Source organism: Ochotona princeps, chromosome 17 (genome assembly GCF_030435755.1).
Source record: "Ochotona princeps isolate mOchPri1 chromosome 17, mOchPri1.hap1, whole genome shotgun sequence".
Taxonomy (NCBI): domain Eukaryota; kingdom Metazoa; phylum Chordata; class Mammalia; order Lagomorpha; family Ochotonidae; genus Ochotona; species Ochotona princeps.
The window spans coordinates 5,004,750-5,022,335 of NC_080848.1; the positions used below are offsets into that span (position 1 = coordinate 5,004,750).

The 17,586-nt window shown below is 55.6% G+C and overlaps 1 protein-coding gene across 2 annotated transcripts in view; it reads left to right on the forward strand.

Moving 5' to 3' along the window:
• SDK2 (sidekick cell adhesion molecule 2) overlaps positions 1 to 17,586 on the forward strand; it is a 212,975-nt gene that overhangs the window by 143,745 nt on the left and 51,644 nt on the right. For both annotated transcript variants that reach the window (XM_058676262.1, XM_058676263.1), the window contains exons 6-15: positions 2,638 to 2,749; positions 3,420 to 3,610; positions 3,719 to 3,802; positions 4,851 to 5,045; positions 5,565 to 5,681; positions 6,343 to 6,510; positions 7,178 to 7,280; positions 15,945 to 16,121; positions 16,273 to 16,409; positions 16,985 to 17,132. In XM_058676262.1, the coding sequence (XP_058532245.1) occupies positions 2,638 to 2,749; positions 3,420 to 3,610; positions 3,719 to 3,802; positions 4,851 to 5,045; positions 5,565 to 5,681; positions 6,343 to 6,510; positions 7,178 to 7,280; positions 15,945 to 16,121; positions 16,273 to 16,409; positions 16,985 to 17,132 (1,432 nt within the window). The remainder of the gene's footprint in view (positions 1 to 2,637; positions 2,750 to 3,419; positions 3,611 to 3,718; positions 3,803 to 4,850; positions 5,046 to 5,564; positions 5,682 to 6,342; positions 6,511 to 7,177; positions 7,281 to 15,944; positions 16,122 to 16,272; positions 16,410 to 16,984; positions 17,133 to 17,586) is intronic.

Genomic DNA, 17,586 nt, shown 5'->3' on the forward strand with positions numbered 1-17,586 from the left:
AGCCCCTCCCCTTCCTCTCCATCTCTGTCCTGTGTCCTATCTGCTGGGCACTCCGCTCCACCAGTCCCTCTGGCACCTGCCATTCTAACAGCGCAGGTCCTGTCCACATCCTGCCCGTGAGGTGACCGAGTCCAGCATCCAGGCCTCAGCCCTTGGTCTCTGCCCACTCTCCTACCATGTCCCACTGTTGCCTGCACAGCTGTACCTATTTGGGGCTCCACCTCCTCTCTTGACTAGCCTTGCATCCTGCTGTTCAAAATCCAAACCCTTTCCCCTAAGCTGCCTCCTTCCTGTGACCCAGTGCCCTGAGGGCCACTCTGCCACTGCGTCTGTCCCACAGCCCCTTTCTGCTTCTCACTGCCATCCCACTCCAGCTCCCCACCCTCACCCCCACGAAGCACGAGAGCCTTTGCTTGGTCTCCAAGTGGCTGAACAAGGCTGTCCTGCTCACAGCTCAGAGCTACCCTCCCCTCCCCACCAATCCAGGCTCCATGCTGCCTTGGGTGCATCTGCCCAGGAGCGTGGGGCCCTCCCCAGCAGAGACCGCTTCTCCAAGGACCCTCGCTGGGACATTGCAAGGCGTTTGGCACCCTCTGTCCCTGGCCTGGGCAGCCCTCACTTGTCACACGCTGTGCCCGGAGCTCCAGCCTTCCTCCCGGGCCCTCTGTGTATGCTGTAGTTCCTTGGAGCCCAGCTCCTGCTTGGGCCTTAAATGTCTGCCTCTGCCTTGCGGCTCATTAATCTGGGCCATGCTACCTGCTCGCCCCAGCATGTAATAAACAACTTAGAGCACGCTTTTATGGATTCAGCTATATCAGCAGCTTTCAATCCGATCACTCTTTATGGCATCTACACGAGGCCTTTATATTGTTGCAATTATTTTACTTTTTATGCTTCCTTTCCTGCTGCCTTCATTTTCCTTTATTTTTCACATTTGACTCTCATTCTTCTTGGAGCCAAGTAGGAAGATCTGCCCAAGGCTAGCCTTGGCAGCTCAGAGCGGCAAGGGGGCTTCTCTCCACCCCCACCCCACTCCTGGCTTCCCAAGGATGTCCAACGGCTGCCACCCCAGGGTCATGCCTGTCGTTTGGGCTGGCTCCCTGCAGCACCACCTGGAAATGGGCCAACTGGCTAGATTTGTGGCATGAGAAATAGGTCCTCAGAGGTTGTATTTTCAAGAGCTGGAGAGCAGGTGCATAAGAGCCAGTCCTGGGCACATGCTGACCACTGCTGCGAAATTATAGCCACTCTTATAGTGCTCATCAAAAAAAAGAAGGGGGACCATGGCATCGCCTCTGTGAGAAGAGGGTGTTTATTTTTTAAAAAGATTTCTTATTTATCTGAAAGAGTGACAAAGTAAGGCAGAGAGAGACAGCTTTTGTGAGTTCTCTGGTTTACTCTCCAAATAGCTGCGAGAGCCCAGGCTGTGCCAGGCTGAAAGCTAGAACCCAGAACTCCATCTGGGTCTCCCATGCAGGTGGCAGGGGCTTGAGTGCTTGAACCATCGTCTGCTGCTTTCCCAGGAGCATCATCAGGGAACTGGATTGCAAGTGCAGCAGTCAGGACTTGGCCAGAGCTCAAATGGGGTGCGGGTGTCACAGCAGTGGCTGAACCCACTGTACCATGCCAACCCCAAGTTTCTTTCAAGAAGAATTCCCACCTCGGCCATGGGCAGCTCCCTGGCTTGGGTCACTGACTGCGGGAGTTCTGTTTGTTCCCTTCATGGGTGCCCGGGAGCTCCTGCTGGGTACCAGGCACTCATTCTTTGTGCCAGAGGCACCAGCCATGGCCACTCTGTGGGCACCCACAGTACGGACTTCAGCACCAGACATTCTTGTCCTCCACGTTCTGGGAGCTGAAGTCCAAGGTTGGGCTCTAGTGAGAGCCATCTCCTTGGCCTCCAGGCTACCTCCTTCGTGGGTCCTCACTGTGAGGAGGGGGAGGCAGGCAGGTTGTGGTGGCTTCCTCTTGAGACACGAATCCCATTGTGGAATTTCCAGCTCAGGGATCCATGCAGGCATGTAGGACCGGCCTGGGATCTGTCTGCCTGCCGTGACAGAGGACACTGACCACAGTTTCTTTCCCAGAGGCCAGAAATCTAGATCCCGTCCTCGGGAAGCAGCAGGGAAGGCCCCTGCCCACTTCCAGTAGTGGTCAGCAGCTGCTGGCATGCTCCAGGCTGGGCCCCGTGTTCCTGCAGCCTTCTGCCCTGTGTGTCTGTGTCTGAGTCTAGAGCCCACCCCTATCCAGTTCTCGCCTGAACTAGACACATCGGCAAAGACTCTGGTTTCAGACAAGGTCACCTGCTCGGTAGTAGGTACACAGGCATCTCGGGGTGGGGCGGGAACATTGCCCAACCGAGCAGGAGAGCTGTATCATGGAACAGGAGGCCAACAGCAAACAAGCCAGTGAAGTAAATGCAGGCATCCGGCTGGGTTTCGAAGGTGCTAGAATGGACAAGGTGGGGAGAAGAGGAGGCTGGAAGGCCTTCGCGGTCAGCAGTGTCTTCCTGGACACTCACTCCCTGTCCATGTCCAGTGGCTGCCTGCTACACACTGTGATGGCAGACGTCTCCCATGGCCTTAGCCTCCGTGGGGCCAGACAGGAATGGGATCTCTAACCTCTGATTCTCCCCAGATGTGGGGGGCCCTGCTGACCCCATCGCTCCCACCATCATCATCCCTCCCAAGAACACCAGCGTGGTGGCCGGGACCTCCGAAGTGACCATGGAGTGTGTGGCCAATGCCAGGTGGGTGGTATCTCCCGCCCTTGGCCCTAGTACTCCTGGCTCTGAGGAGGGCAGAGGATCCAGAAAGGCCCAGAAATCACACTGCCCGGGGGCTGGGAGAGCAGAGGAGAGACGCGGGCAGCCAACTGTGCTTGCAGGGCAGGGCTGCCTCGTTCTGCGTGGCCCCAGAGGAACTGGCCCTGGAGGAGTGTGGGTGGCGTCAGGATTACAGGGAGACAGAGCCCAGCCCAGGACACTTGGACTCGCCCTGGGCACCCTGAGCAGTCCTTCCAGAGCAGAGCCCCCTTGCACACAGGTTGTGTAAGAGGGAAGTGTGCACGGGAGATGATTCACACTGTGGCCATGAGCATCTTTACGGGACAGTGATGGGTCAGGTACCACTGCCTCCCCTTCCTGGCACACCCTCCCCTTCTCCCACCGCTAACCAGGTGGCAGAGCAGACACACACACACAGTCCTAGGCTACCCAGATGCTTGAAACCACAAAGCCCCTTTTGCGGGAGGTCCCTCCACACTCCCCCTGGGGTTAGCACAGACCCCCTTGGGCAGAGCCAACATGTGAGAAGACAGCGGAGATCAGTTACTCAGGAGGCTGCATCCAGGAAGCCCCGCCCTCTGAGGACCCCGAGAGTACCTATGAGCCAGCCCCTGCCTCCCCTTCTACCCTACAGGCCCCTGATCAAGCTGCACCTGCTCTGGAAAAAGGATGGGGTGCTGGTGTCCGGTGGCGTCAGCGACTACAACCGCCGACTCACCATCGCCAACCCCAGCAGCCGCGACGCTGGCTACTACGAGTGCGAGGCCGTCCTGCGTAGCAGCAGCGTGGCACCTGTCGTGCGGGGCGCCTACCTCTCCGTGTTGGGTGAGGCAGGGTGCACAGGTTGGGGCTCACCCCTGGAGGACCCCACTGCGCCCCTACATGCACCACAGGGCTCTGACCACCCCCCACCTTGGGCTCTCCTCCCCACAGAACCGCCTCAGTTCACCAAGGAGCCCGAGAGACACATCACAGCCGAGATGGAGAAGGTGGTGGACATCCCTTGCCGAGCTAAAGGTAACTGCAGTGTGGGCAGAGGGGGTCATGGACAGGGAGCAGCCCCAGATGGCCCGTCGTGTGTGGCATCTGCAGTACCCGGTCACTTCAGAGTCAGGGCCACCAGACCTGAGGCCTGGCTCCTGCTGCTCAACCACCACCTTGGGCACTGCACCTGAGAAAGGACCATGTGTCCCCACCCACCCACCCTCCTGCTGCAGCTGAGCCAAGGACAGCCCACAGCTGGGGGGAAAATCTAGGGTGACAGAGAGAGAAGGACGTGTACCACCATGGGCCATGGCCTGACACTGAGCAAAGGTGCCCAACGCAGCCCTGAGCATGCAGGACAGTGGGGAAGAGTGGGGTACATGGAGTGGGATGAAGAATGCTTGTACCACCAAAACACCATGGGGCTGGGTGACGGCCATACTCCAGGCAGTTCTCGTTACAGCTTCCTGAGGACCCACGGTGTTCTCGGGCAAAGAGCAGACCACAGACAAATGCCAACCCTTGTCCCGTCTTCTGAAATGCTGGGGCTGCAGGATGCAGCCTGGTCATTTGTCCCACCGAGTTAGGGATGCACTGGGGCTGTCGGACATCGCAGTGGGAGAGTGCACTTGTGGCACGGAATGCATGAGACTCCGTGTCCCGTGTCATGCTGGGAGGCAGACACCTGGCAGGGGGGGGAAGTCCCTTCTGAGAAGAGCTTGGCAGCCTGAGGGTGGCCCAGGCAGGGCCAAGGTGAGGGGAAACCTAGTTCAGGATGAGGATGTGGCCCACTCTGCACGGTGCCGGAACCACGTGCATCTGAGTGACACCCCAACTTGCAGCTTCCCACTTAGGCATTGCTGCTCACAGCAAGTATCCACAGCTGGTTTGTCCAGTCCTGCGTATCTGAGCCCAAGGGATGCTGGGGGGCTTTGCTCCTTTGTAACACCCACCCAGCGCCCACAGCATTCGCGATTCGCGCACCAGGAACCTCGCACCTCTCACTGCAGCATCCACACACGTGCATGCAGGTCTCTGGCACCTGTCGGAGGGGCGGCTGATGCTCTGTTGTCGCCCACAGGCGTGCCATCACCCTCAATCACGTGGTACAAGGATGCGGCTGTGGTGGAAGTGGAAAAGCTGGCCCGCTTCAGGCAGCGCGGGGATGGGGGTCTGCAGATCAGCGGCCTGGTGCCCGACGACACTGGCATGTTTCAATGCTTTGCCCGCAACGCAGCCGGCGAGGCACAAACCTCCACCTACCTGGCCGTCACCAGTAAGCTGGCCCCCCCCTCGGGAACTGCGCATGCGCTGTCTGGGTGACCTTCGGGGTTGCTGGTCCTCCCCCATGTCCTGGGACCACAGGTGCTTTGAGGAAAGGAGCTTTACAAAATCAGTTTCCAGCTGTCCCTACTCTAAAGCAGAAAAGGATGGCTTGTGTCTTGGGTCCCCTGGCTACAGGTCCTCGTTTTGTGTGGGCCCCCATCCTGCAGCCATCAGACTGGATTCTCCCTCCGGGCCTGGGAGGGAAAGCCTGAATCCCCTTGGTTATCCGTGCTTGTCCCTCTAAAGAAGCGGGACAAACGAATTCCAACCAATCCCTGAGCTGTGCCCTCCCCAGGCGTCACTGGTCCCTGCGCGGGGCAGGTGTTTGGGAGCCCTGGCCCTGGCTTCTTCCCATCCCATGACACCCCAGGGCAGGAGGATGAGGCTGCTGGCTCCTTAATGGCTCAGGCCTCCCCACCACAGCATCTCCCGGGTTGAAGCCAAAGGGTTCCACTGTGTCTGTCTGCAGGCATTGCCCCCAACATCACCAGGGGGCCCCTGGATAGCACCGTGATCGACGGCATGTCAGTGGTGCTGGCGTGTGAGACCTCGGGCGCACCCCGGCCAGCCATCACGTGGCAGAAAGGTAAGCAGGAGGAACGCCCCCTGAGGCGTGGCCAGGTGAAGGAAGTCTTCAGAACTGAGCTCAGCAGCCAGGCGTGGAGAGCTCCCAGGTCCAGAGGCAGTGCACTGTGCAAGCCAGGTCTTGACCGCCAGCAGCCTCCCTGGACCTGAAGCCCAGCCCTGTGTCTTCCAAGACCTGCAGCCCTGAGCGAGTTACACACTCTCCATCTGTCCACCAGAGTAGCACCTAAACCAGTTAGGCACACATTAGGCACTCAGCACATGTGTGTGGGGTGACTGTAGGCACAAGTCCAATCCACTCGGCTCACTCTTGGTGTGTTTGCCTATGTAGGCACATGGACGCACAGACCTGCAGACAGCTGGGGGGAGCCTGCTGCATGGAGACAGGGGTTCCTTTAACATAAATGCAGCAAGAAAAACCTGCCCTGCCCGGCCTCTGTGCCTATGTGATGCTTGCTCGCTCTCCCCCACCTGCCTTCTTCCCTTCACTTTGCCCCACTCCCCAGTAGGTGACTCTGGCCTGTCACTATCTAGTCCCAAGGGCTGTACCTGGTCACCGCCCACAGCCGCCAGGAGACAGCTCATGGCCTTCTGTGGCTGAGGGCGGGCAGCATGGTGGTGGGCTGCAGGGTGAGCCCCTCCCCATCCTGTGTGACCCACAGGGGAGCGCATCCTAGCCAGTGGCTCCGTGCAGCTGCCCCGCTTCACGCTGCTCGAGTCGGGCAGCCTGCTTGTCAGCCCCACGCACATCTCGGACGCCGGGACCTACACCTGCTTGGCCACCAACTCACGGGGTGTTGATGAAGCCTCAGCCGACCTGGTGGTATGGGGTGAGTGTGCGAGGCTCACTGTTACCTGGCCACTGCTACCTGCCTGCCTGCCCTTCTGTGGGTCTGTCCCTGCCAGGTGTTCTTACACAGAATCAATGGCAACCGAATTCAGAGGCCAGGGACCTGGCTTACATGGCCACAATGACATCAGCCAGGCGTGGGAGGCATTTGGGGGTTTGCAGGGTTACATGACCAACTTGTGTCATGTGGAGGCGGCGGTTGTAGGCAGGATGGAGTTCACAGGCCTGGCAGGGCTTCCGTGGAGCTTACTTACTCAGCCACTTGCCACGTACAGGCCCCAGCCTCGCTAATCACTGCTCCAGCGCCCAAGACATGCCCACCTGTGCACCACCTGTCCCAAGCCCAGAACGGCTCAAGGGTGGAGCAATAAACCAGGAGACAGAAGTTCCTCTGTCCACCTATGTGATCATATCCTGATTCCACCCCCTCTTCCCTCACACACGTGGGCTGGCAGACTGGAAGTCAGAGGGAAGCCCCCTTGTCTGTGTGAGCCTCCTGGGACTCCACTGCCCAGCTCTGTGTTCTCCAGCCATTACCCAACGCATGCACCTGTCCCCTGCACCTGCAGCACACCTGGGCACCTGGGCACCTGGGCACCTGGGCCCACCTCCCTGCTCACCAGGCTTTCCCCCGCCGTGTCTTCCAGCCCGGACCCGCATCACCAAGCCCCCTCAGGACCAGAGTGTCATCAAGGGCACCCAGGCATCCATGGTGTGCGGAGTGACCCATGACCCCCGAGTGACTATCAGGTACTGTCTCTGCTGATGCCCTGGTGCCCGGCCGGATGATATCAGTGTTGTCACTTGTAGTTGGGCAGGTGTCAGTGCTGTGGAGGGAGGGGGCCATGTCCAGGCTGACACACGGACACTGTGGACTCCATGCCTGGGGAGGGACCTCATAGGGATGCCACTCAGGAAACCCACATCGGTTGGCTCCACTTCTGGGTCTGAATCCCCACTCGTGTGCACCCTGGGAGGCAGCAGGCGAAATGGTTAAATGGTTCGAGTCCTGGGACATCCAGTGGGAGAACAGGACTGTGTCATTGGCCTTAAGCTCAACCCTGGCTGTTGGCATTTGGTGGGGAGGAACCAGTGGATGAAAACTCTGTGTGTGTGTGTGTGTGTGTGTGTGTGTGTGTGTGTGTGTGTGTAAGAGAGAGAGAGAGAGAGAGAGAAAGAGAGAGAGAAAGAGAGAAAGAGAGAGAGAATGAAAACCTTTGAAAGTATCAAATAATAAGTCCTAAGGGCCTGGGGAACTGAGCTACCATCAGCTGAGGCAGTGAGCTGGGGGCAGGGGAAGAGAAAGAAGGTGAGGAGAAGGAGGGAGGGATTGGGAGGCAAGAAGAGGGAGGCACAAGCACTGGAGTTGCTCTCCAGCACCCCAGCAGGACCCCTGGCCTCGTCCCAACCCACCCAAGTCTTCTCCCTTAGGCTGATTTTATACTTGGATCAAGAATTCACTTAAACAGGCTTCTTGGTTTAATGTGGGTGAAGTGGAGCCAAGAGCAGCCACAGGAATGCCCGCCCCTCCAGGGAGGTGGAAGTAGAGGGGAAGGCAAGGAGAGCACGACCCTTCCCACGGCTGGGAACGCCGCCCCCCCACTCGCAGAGGTCCCCCTTTGTTCTTTCCGCTGGACTGCAGGTGTGCCAGACGCTCAGACCCCTGCTTTCTTGGGCTGCGTCTCCCTGGCAGGCACGCCTCTGTCCCCAGCTTAGTGGCAGGCTGGGGTGCCATCTGGTGTTCATTGGGAATATGACCGTCTTTACCCCACCCCGCCCCCAACACACGCACCCCTACCAAGTGAGACCCCGGCCAAGGTGAGCTTAGGAGTCTGTAGCCTTTCGACCAGTTGTGGGTGACGACTTCACCGGCCTGGGTTTTAAGAGATGCCTCGATAAACGTGCAGAGCAGTCGCCAGCACGCGAGCCTTGGAATTATGCAGAATATAGCCATATTTCTGGGCTGTTTAAAGATTCTTCTGGAAAAAAATATATTATGAAATTATACCAGCTAGAAAGAATGTCCTCCGAGGGAAGCAAGCCCTGTGGTGATTCTCAGATCATATGCTCAGCATTCCTTAGCTGAAAAGCTAAGAAGTTTCCTAGCAGTTTAAAGTAGTGTATTGTTCATTAAAATGCCGCCGAATTTTTGGGAAAGACTTGTATGTTTGACTCCTTCTCTGGGCATTTTGTGAGGAGCAGAGGGGCTCAGCGGTCTCCTGTCCTGGATTCCTGAAAGGGGTTCTGCCACAGAACGAAGTTAGCCACATGGAACCATCTTTGCCAGGTCTGAGAGTGGGGGATGGGTGAGGGGTAGGGATGGAGAGTGGAACTGGCCCCTTGTGCCCCCGGATTGGTAAAATGCATGGCCAGGACCACCCATGTCTTCCAGCCAAGGCTTCTTCCAGGGACTGTGGGGGCAGGTGCTTCCCTACTCCTTCCACCTGCTAGCGGTCCGGCTCATTACAGGGAACGGAACTCCCCCCGCACCAAGGCAGGTTCCAGAGGCTCTGGGTGGTTCTACTACATCTCCAGCACCGTGTGCTAGTCCACCCACCCCACAGAAAGTCCCCTAGCGGACAAACTAGGAAGGACCTGAGCCACCAAACGGACTTGGCAGTTGGGGAATGGGCAGGTATGGCCTGGGCACTTAGCCAAGCAAGAGGCCAAGACCTCTGTGTCCCACATTAGCACCTGGGTATGGATGAACTGCGAAGGCAGAGCCTGGTAGACAGCTGTGAAGGTGTAGTAGCTAGGTCCCTCCTGGGCACCCATGTGGAAGAGCTGCATTGAGTTCCTGGCTCCCAGCTTTGGCCTTGACAAGCATTTAGGGAGTGAGCCAGCAGTCAATGGGCATTCTTTCTCTCTCCCTCCCTCCAATATATAATTAGTTGAAGAGTTGAAATTAAGGCCCCCATACGGGCAGCTGCAGGTTCTCAGGACAGAGCAGGGGGCCCAGAGTGAGGCCCCAGCAGGTGCAGAGGGAAGTGTTTGTTTGGTACTGGAACTCAGACCAAGAGCGAGGCTGAGCGTTCATCTCTAGTTGTGACTAAGAAAAATAAACATTGTTATGTTCTTGAACAACCAATCCATTCTGTTTGGGAAGAAAAACATAGGAGGTGCAAATGGGCAAAATGGGTAGAAGAGAAAAGTTGTGGACAGATCTCTTCCCCTTCATTAGAAACCATTGCATTAAGATATGAGTGCCAGTCAAAAAAGTGTTTCCTGCTTGGCTTTTTTCTGTGATGCTCTTGTCCTGTCACTGAGTATCTTTTTTTTTTTTTTTAAGAGATTTTATTGTTATTGGAAAGCCGGATATACAGAGAGGAGAGACAGAGAGGAAGATCTTCCATCCGATGTTTCACTCCCCAAGTGAGCCGCAACGGGCTGGTACACGCCAATCCGATACCGGGAACCAGGAACCTCTTCCAGGTCTCCCACGCGGGTGCAGGGTCCCAAAGCTTTGGGCCATCCTCGACTGCTTTCCCAGGCCACAAGCAGGGAGCTGGATGGGAAGTGGAGCTGCCGGGATTAGAACTGGCGCCCATATGGGATCCCGGGGCTTTCAAGGCGAGGACTTTAGCCGCTAGGCCACTCCGCCGGGCCCTGAGTATCTTTTTATACAGTCAGTTACACAGTTACTCTGGCCTGTCCCTTTTGTGGGTGTGGCATCATTTATGTTACCAGTTCTCTAGCACTGACTGTCCGATTTTTTCTCAAGTATTATCCAAAACCATCATAACTGTATTTAATTCTATGAAAAACAGAAATATTATGAATGTCCTTGCAATTAAATGTTGCAAATCTTTTTTCAAAAGATTGAATTATTTTCAAAACTCAGAGTTACAGAGGGAGGAAAACAGATTGTCCACCTGCTGGTTCACTCCACACATGGTCGCAGCAGCCACGCGTGGCCAGGTTCCATCCAGGAGCCAGGAGCTTCATTTGAGTGCCAGGGACCCAAGTTTTTGCACCATCTTCCACAACTTTTCCCTGGCATTAGCAGGAATCTGGATTGGAAGCAGAGCAGCCATGACACAAACCGGTGCCTATATGGGACCCTGGCATCAGAGGTTGCAGCTTTAGCCACTATGCCACGACGCCAGCATCTTGATTGTCTGTGGACTGTCTAACATTAAATAAAGCTGAGAGGAACCCATCAAGATTTGCTTAATCAGTTATCTGTAAGGCTGGTATTGTGGTGCAGTGCGTTAAACTATGCCTGCAATTCCTGCCTTTCACATGAGTGCTGGCTCTGGTCCCTGCTGCTCCACTTCCAATCCAGTTCCCTGCAGATACTCCTGGGAAAGGAACAGAGGATGGCTCAGGTCCTTAAGCCCCTGCCACCCACGTGGGAGACCCACGTGGCTCCTGGCTTCAACCCCCGCCATTTAAGCCACTCAGGGAGTGGAGCAGCAGATGAAGGTCAGCTTTCTCTGTCTCTTCCTCTATCTGTTAAATTTGTCTTTCCAAGAAATACGTGTTTATCAAAGTAACAATTAGTATGCAGGTTATGTTATTTTAGAAAATCTCTACCTTATGTTGAATGGACTCTTTGTTAGGAAAAATAATGGTAAGCATGTTGGTTTTATAAGAAATCACCACCTTGCCAGAAGATTGTACCATTGTGGGGTTGGCCCCAGCAGAGTGTGGGCAGCGCTGGGTGCTGGGTGCTGTGGGTTTGGGCATGCTCTCAGCTGTGCAGCAGCACCTTGCCCTACTGACTGGTATGTGGGCCATCCTCCCATGAGCCTCCTTGTGATCTGTGCACTTGCTTCCAAGAAATGTCTATCAAGGATTTGGCCCCGTTTTAATCAGGTGGTTGCTTTTCTTCTGCTTGAGTTTTAAGAGTTGTTTGTATATTTTGAATAGCAGTGTCATATCAGATATTTCTTTGGCAAAGATTTCTCCCCAGCTTGAGGCTTCTATGTTTATTTTCTTGGTAGTATCTTATCAAAGAAGAATTTTTTTAAATCTTAATCAAATGCAGTCTCTTTCCTCTATGAGGCGTGCACCTGGTGCTGCGTGGAGGTTATCACCGAGCCTTGGTCACTCTGATTCTCTCGCTGGCTTCCTGGAGTTGTGTAGTCTCACCTCTCACTTAGCCTGTGGTCTGCATTGGGTTGCTTTTTGTGGTGGGTTTGGATCGGTAGCTGGGTTCTTTGTTTCCGGATGCCCAGTTGTCCTGGCATCCTTTGTTGAAAACAGCATCTGGGGCCCAGCGGCGTGGCCTAGCGGCTAAAGTCCTCGCCTTGAACGCCCCGGGATCCCATATGGGCGCCGGTTCTAATCCCGGCAGCTCCACTTCCCATCCAGCTCCCTGCTTGTGGCCTGGGAAAGCAGTTGAGGACGGCCCAAAGCTTTGGGACCCTGCACCTGCGTGGGAGACCCGGAAGAGGTTCCTGGTTCCCGGCATCAGATTGGCACAGCACCGGCCCGTTGTGGCTCACTTGGGGAGTGAAACATCGGACAGAAGATCTTCCTCTGTCTCTCCTCCTCTCTGTATATCTGACTGTAATAAAATAAATAATAAATCTTAAAAAAAAAAAAAGAAAACAGCATCTGTTTTTTTCATGTTTCCTTTTTTGCTTGATTTCCAAGAGTAGATTTCTTAGAGAACCCAGATTCTAGGAGACTGAGGTCAGAAAGCTAGTTTATTAGTGTTATTATTAAAGATCTTTATGTATAGGTGCGTAGAGTATGTCTACTGTTTGGGAGGGGGGAAAAAAATTGTAAACTTTAAACATTTTAAATGGGAAATTTAAGAAAAAAACTCAACTTGACCAGATATGAAACAATTTTTAAAACCTTTAAAGGCACATTAAGAAAGCCCAGGCTTTGAAAATAAAACACGTTTGTTATTACCGAAAAGAGACATCTCTGGTAACAGTAGTCAAAGGCCAGCGTTGCATTGAGAATGCAGCTGGTTCTAGCGACCTGGTCAAGCGGCAAAAGCGAGCACTTAAGGTCTTCAGCTCCAATTCTCCGTTCATTTCTTCTTGCTGGATGACTAAGCCGCTTGAGACAGTGGAGATGCTGAACTGGCACTGACCGACCCCGCCCTGCGCAGCCTCGGGAGTGGATGGGGATGGACGGATGCTCGCCCGCTGGATCGGCTGCTCTGGTCTCTTTGCCCTCCTGTGGTTTAGGGTCCTCTGGGCTGTGCCCACGTGAAGGTGGCTGCCAACCTGGGGCTCATGTCCTGGATTTTCCTTCCTCTCCAGGCTGTCTTTGGCAGGAGGGTCCCTGTCTTGCTCTCTGGCACCCTGATTGCAGAGAGCAGGGGTGGGCGGTGCTGCCAAAGAAAGCTGGGGGTAATGTGGTCACTGCCCACAGGTAGTAAGTTGGGACTGCCCACCTGTGGTAGGGCCAGCGTGGTCAGGCCTGGCTTTGGGGGTGCTCTCTGACCCCCTGTTCCTTCCCCCGCTGTCACTATGGTGGTGATTCTGGTCATTCATGGAGGACCCCTAGGATGTGGACAGCATCTGTAATGGTGACACCTGCTGTGTTCACTGCCTTGCCCTGCAGCTCCCCTGGGGCCAGCTGGCTCACTGCTCACCATTTTTTCCTTCTGTGCCATCATTCCCCCATCTCTCCATCTCCCACACTGTGAAGGCGCTCGGTGGGGTTGTCGCTCACTTAGTGGCTGTCTGATATACAAACACCACTTCCTTGGTGCTGTGCCTGTTAAAGCAGCCGTATCCATTTCTGAGGCTGAACCAGTTCCCTTCATGGCCGTGACCTTCTTGGCCCTGCTGGCAGGTGCTGCTGCCGTGAGGTTGCCCTGGGTCGCAGCTCCATGCATGCTGCTACCCACGGTGCAGGGCTTGGTTCTGGGAGCGCTTAGAGTTGGATGGGGGCAGGGCACGGCTGCTGGGTCTTGGTCTCACAGTTCGTGGTGGCGGTGGTGACCAGGTCAGCTGTGGCAGCTGTACCTCTTTGCACAGTGTAATGGTAGCTAGGCCAGCAGTGTGGGGCTGGTAGGAAGCATGAGGACCATTCTCCATTCCCGTTACTGGTCAAGCTCAGAAGCTGTGTTTATTTTAGTTATTGGAGAGGCCGAGAGAGGAGAGAGCTCTCCCATCCGTTAGACCAGCCACAGCTGAGAGTCTGGGCATCAGAAACTCCGTCCACTTGAGGTCGCTCACATGGCTGGCAGGGACTCAGCTATTGCAGCTGCCATCTGCTGCCTCCAGGGGGTGCGTTAACATCAAGCTGCATTGCAAGGGAAGCTGGGGATGGAGCCTGATTTGGGACGTGCGGATCCCCAGTGGCTTCTTCAGTGCCAAGCAAGGCACTCACCCCTGCCAGTTGGTTCTGAAAGGGCCCAGGGCTTGAGTGTTTTAGGCTTTGGTCATTTTCAGAGTGACTCGGCTCTGCTGCTGCAGTGCCAGTGGAACCACAATGTGTCAACCGATGGATGTGTGCGTCCCAATAAAACTTTATTCATACCAGCAGATAGTGGGCCGTATGCTGGTCCTGCCTGAGATGGTCCCACCCTTCTGGATTTGCCTAGCTGCGGTCTCACGGTGTCGTTACCTTATTCTTCTATCCCTGGGTGCCTGGTTAGATCCAAGTAACTGCTAATTAGATATGAGTTCAGCTACTACCTGCTTCCCAAAGCCCTGTAGCCGGAAGCAAAGGCTAGCTGCTAGAATAGCTTTCCACAGGCAGACTTGCTGTTAAGTAAAAACTCTACCCACCCGTGCGTCCTGGCAGGAATGGCTCTGTTAGCACAATGAATTGACAGTGATTGCCGAGCTTGATTTGTAAACAGGCACCAGAAGCCTTGAAAATTAGCTCAGCAGTCTTGCCGCTGAGAATTTATTTGTCCTTGAGGAAGTGGTGGGGAACATAGGTAAAATGCTTGGCTACAGGCTGTCCATCGCAGCAGTAGCCATAGTGTCAGAAAATGAGAAACTGACCCAGACATCTGAACAGCAGGAGTCTAATTGCAAGGCAACTGTTCACGCGCCATACACCTGCAAATGTGTTCACACACCCTGCACCTGATAAAAGCCACATGGGGGTCAGTGCTGCGGCTAAGACACAGCCGGCAACCCTGGCATCCCGTGTCAGAGTAAAGTGCTGCTTCCCGTCCGGCTACTCTACTCCTGATCCAGCTCCCTGCTGATGCACCTGGGAAAGCTAGGGGAGATGCCCTCCAGGTGCCTGGACCCCCGTCACCCACAGGGCAGACCTGGATGGAGTTCAGGGCTGCTGGCTCCTCTCCGGCTCTTGTTCATTTGAGGAGTGAACCAGCAGATGGTAGATCCCTCTGTGTGTGTGTCTTTAATAAAAAGTCAAAAATCCTCCCTTTCAAAGGAAGAGTGCATAGTGTTGTGTCAGATGGAAACGGACAGCTTGGAAAGCCGGAAAGGGGTGTCCGTGACGTCATGGGTGTTAGTCAGCTCTGGCAGGGAATGCCTGAGCCCACCCCATAAGTAAGGCGCTGAGGAGCTGGCTCGCACCACCCATCGTGCAACCCTAGCAAGTGGGTACCATCACCTACCCAAGTTAGAGTAGGAACCGAGGCCAAGCCAGGCGAGATGAACTTGATTGGGAACCTGAAGCTGCAGGGGCCACATTGATCCACTTGCCCCGCCCCACTGGGGTCTGCCCTCATGCCGGACCCCGACTCTGCGGGGAGGGCAGGGTTGTAGGGAAAGTGTAGCGTTTTCTCCTCCTTTCCCTTCGTCCTGTGTTCTCCTGCCGTACTGGTACTTGCCACCTTCCTGCTGGCTTTTCTTGCCAGGTTTAGGTTGGAACACTGCCCACTCCCTCTCCCTGACACACTGTAACTCCTGGCAGTCCTAAGAGCCTCTCGTAGGCCTGGGCTCCTGCCCTGTCCCCGGCCACCCTGATGGACTGGGGGGATGGACACCCAGGCCAGCCCTCCCTGGGGGTGACCACAATGACACACCTGTGCTTCCTCTAGCTACTCCTCATCAAACAGCAAGCTGCGCCTGAACTCTCCAGGCCCCTCCATCTTTGTTTTTATTTATTTGTTTATCTTGGACATTGAAGTCAGTTTGTCACAGCAATGCATCGATCGAGTCATTCCCTTCATAAACCTCACTCCGAGATGTTGCCTGTGCTGGAAGCTTCCTTTCCCAACCCAGGTCTTCTCACCCCTTTTAAAAGACGCTTTTTGCACTGCCTGTTTTTGGTGCTGACTTCTGGCCAGAAGTAAGTGCTGTGCCCCAACCTTGAACCCTGGCCACGAAGGAGCCATTGTGACTTGATGTGCCATCTGCTGGATGCCTAAACGGCCAGCCTTGCACAAGCCCGCTGGGGCCTGGTGTCGCCCCTGCCCACCTGGGAGACTCAGGACAAGCTTTGGGCTGAGCCCGTCCCCTCTGCCCACTGCCCATTGCCCCTTCTTTCCTCTTAACTGGCATTTCTGATTCCCAGGTATGTCTGGGAGAAGGATGGAGCCACGCTGGCCACGGACAACAACCCCCGGATCCGCCTGGACAGAAATGGCTCCCTGCACATCTCGCAGACTTGGTCGGGGGACATTGGCACCTACACCTGCCGGGTGCTCTCGGCCGGGGGAAACGACTCCCGTGGGGCCCACCTGCGTGTCAGGTAAGGGTGGCCAACCTGCCTGCCTGGACGCTGGAAGGTGCCGGAGGCCACAGGGGCAGTTAGAAAGCAGAGATGGCTGCTGTCCCCTTTCATCAAGGCACCAGGCCACCTGGGGGCCCAGCCCCACACACTGGACTTCTCTGTCTCACAGGCAACTGCCGCATGCCCCTGAGCGGCCTGTGGCCACCCTCAGCACAGCAGAGAAGCGGGCCGTCAACCTGACCTGGGCCAAGCCCTTCGATGGCAACAGCCCACTGCTCCGCTACATTCTGGAGATGTCTGAGAACAGTGAGTGTCCCCACACCTTCCTGTACCTCCACCTCCACCACAGCTGAGCAGGTGCACACTTGGGGGTGTAAGCCAGGCCTGGGCACGAGTCCCCCATGCCTCGTCTCATCCTGCCCCACGGGCAGCCTCAACTGCCTCCTGCCTGCCCCATCAGGCCCTCGGGACACCTGAAGATGGTCGTGCCCAAGGGGTGTGTCCCTCTGAGCCTGACACAGCAGCTGCCCCTAAGAGCTCTTATTTCCCTTCGTATTTGCATTCTCTAAGTCCCCATGCTGAGAAGTTGAAAATTAGCAGGTGCAGTTGGGATGACGTTTTCAGTACATTTAGCTTCCAGCTCATCAGTTGGAGGGAGGGAAAGAAGAAAGCATCTCCGTGCCCATGAGCCTTTGCTTCCTTCCAGTGACTCCCGCTCCAGCTTCTCAGTATCCTGTGGGCTGCAGGAATCCGGGAAAATCACACACAGGCCTCTATGGGCTGGGGGCAATGGTGGGGCACTCTTCTGCCAGCCCTGACCAGCTGGCTCCCCGCTCGGGATGGAGGGTAAGAAGTGCAGTTGTCCATCTCTGTCCCTGCAGATGCCCCCTGGACGGTCCTCCTGGCCAACGTGGACCCTGAAGCCACCTCGGTCACCGTCAAGGGTTTGGTTCCCGCTCGCTCCTACCAGTTCCGACTATGTGCCGTCAATGACGTGGGAAAAGGCCAGTTCAGCAGGGACACAGAAAGGTGAGTGGCACAAGCTGCCAGGGCCTCAGTCTCCACTTCTGTGGAATGGGCATAACAGTGCTATCCCTTCTGAGAGAAGGCACAAAGGCTACCTGAATGAATAATGGGTAGTAGTCATGTAATGGGCCTGACTAAACCAATCCCCCAACCGCTCACCACTCACCAGAACCAACTGCTCACCAGCCATGAGCCACATAAGGTCACAGTCATGGCTCATCCTTCCTGGCAGGCCCCTGGGGGTTCCCTTACTGTTAAACAGGTACAGGGTTCTGGAGGAATCCAGATCCCGCAGGGTTTGTACTCCCTCACTAGGCCCTGTTAGGGCTGACTTTTATGGGAAAGACAGATTTATAGAGAAAGATTTTTCATCTGCTGTTCACTCCCCAAATGACCATAATGGCCAGAGCTGAGCCAGGAGCCAGGAGCTTTTTCTAGGTCTCCACACAGGTACAGG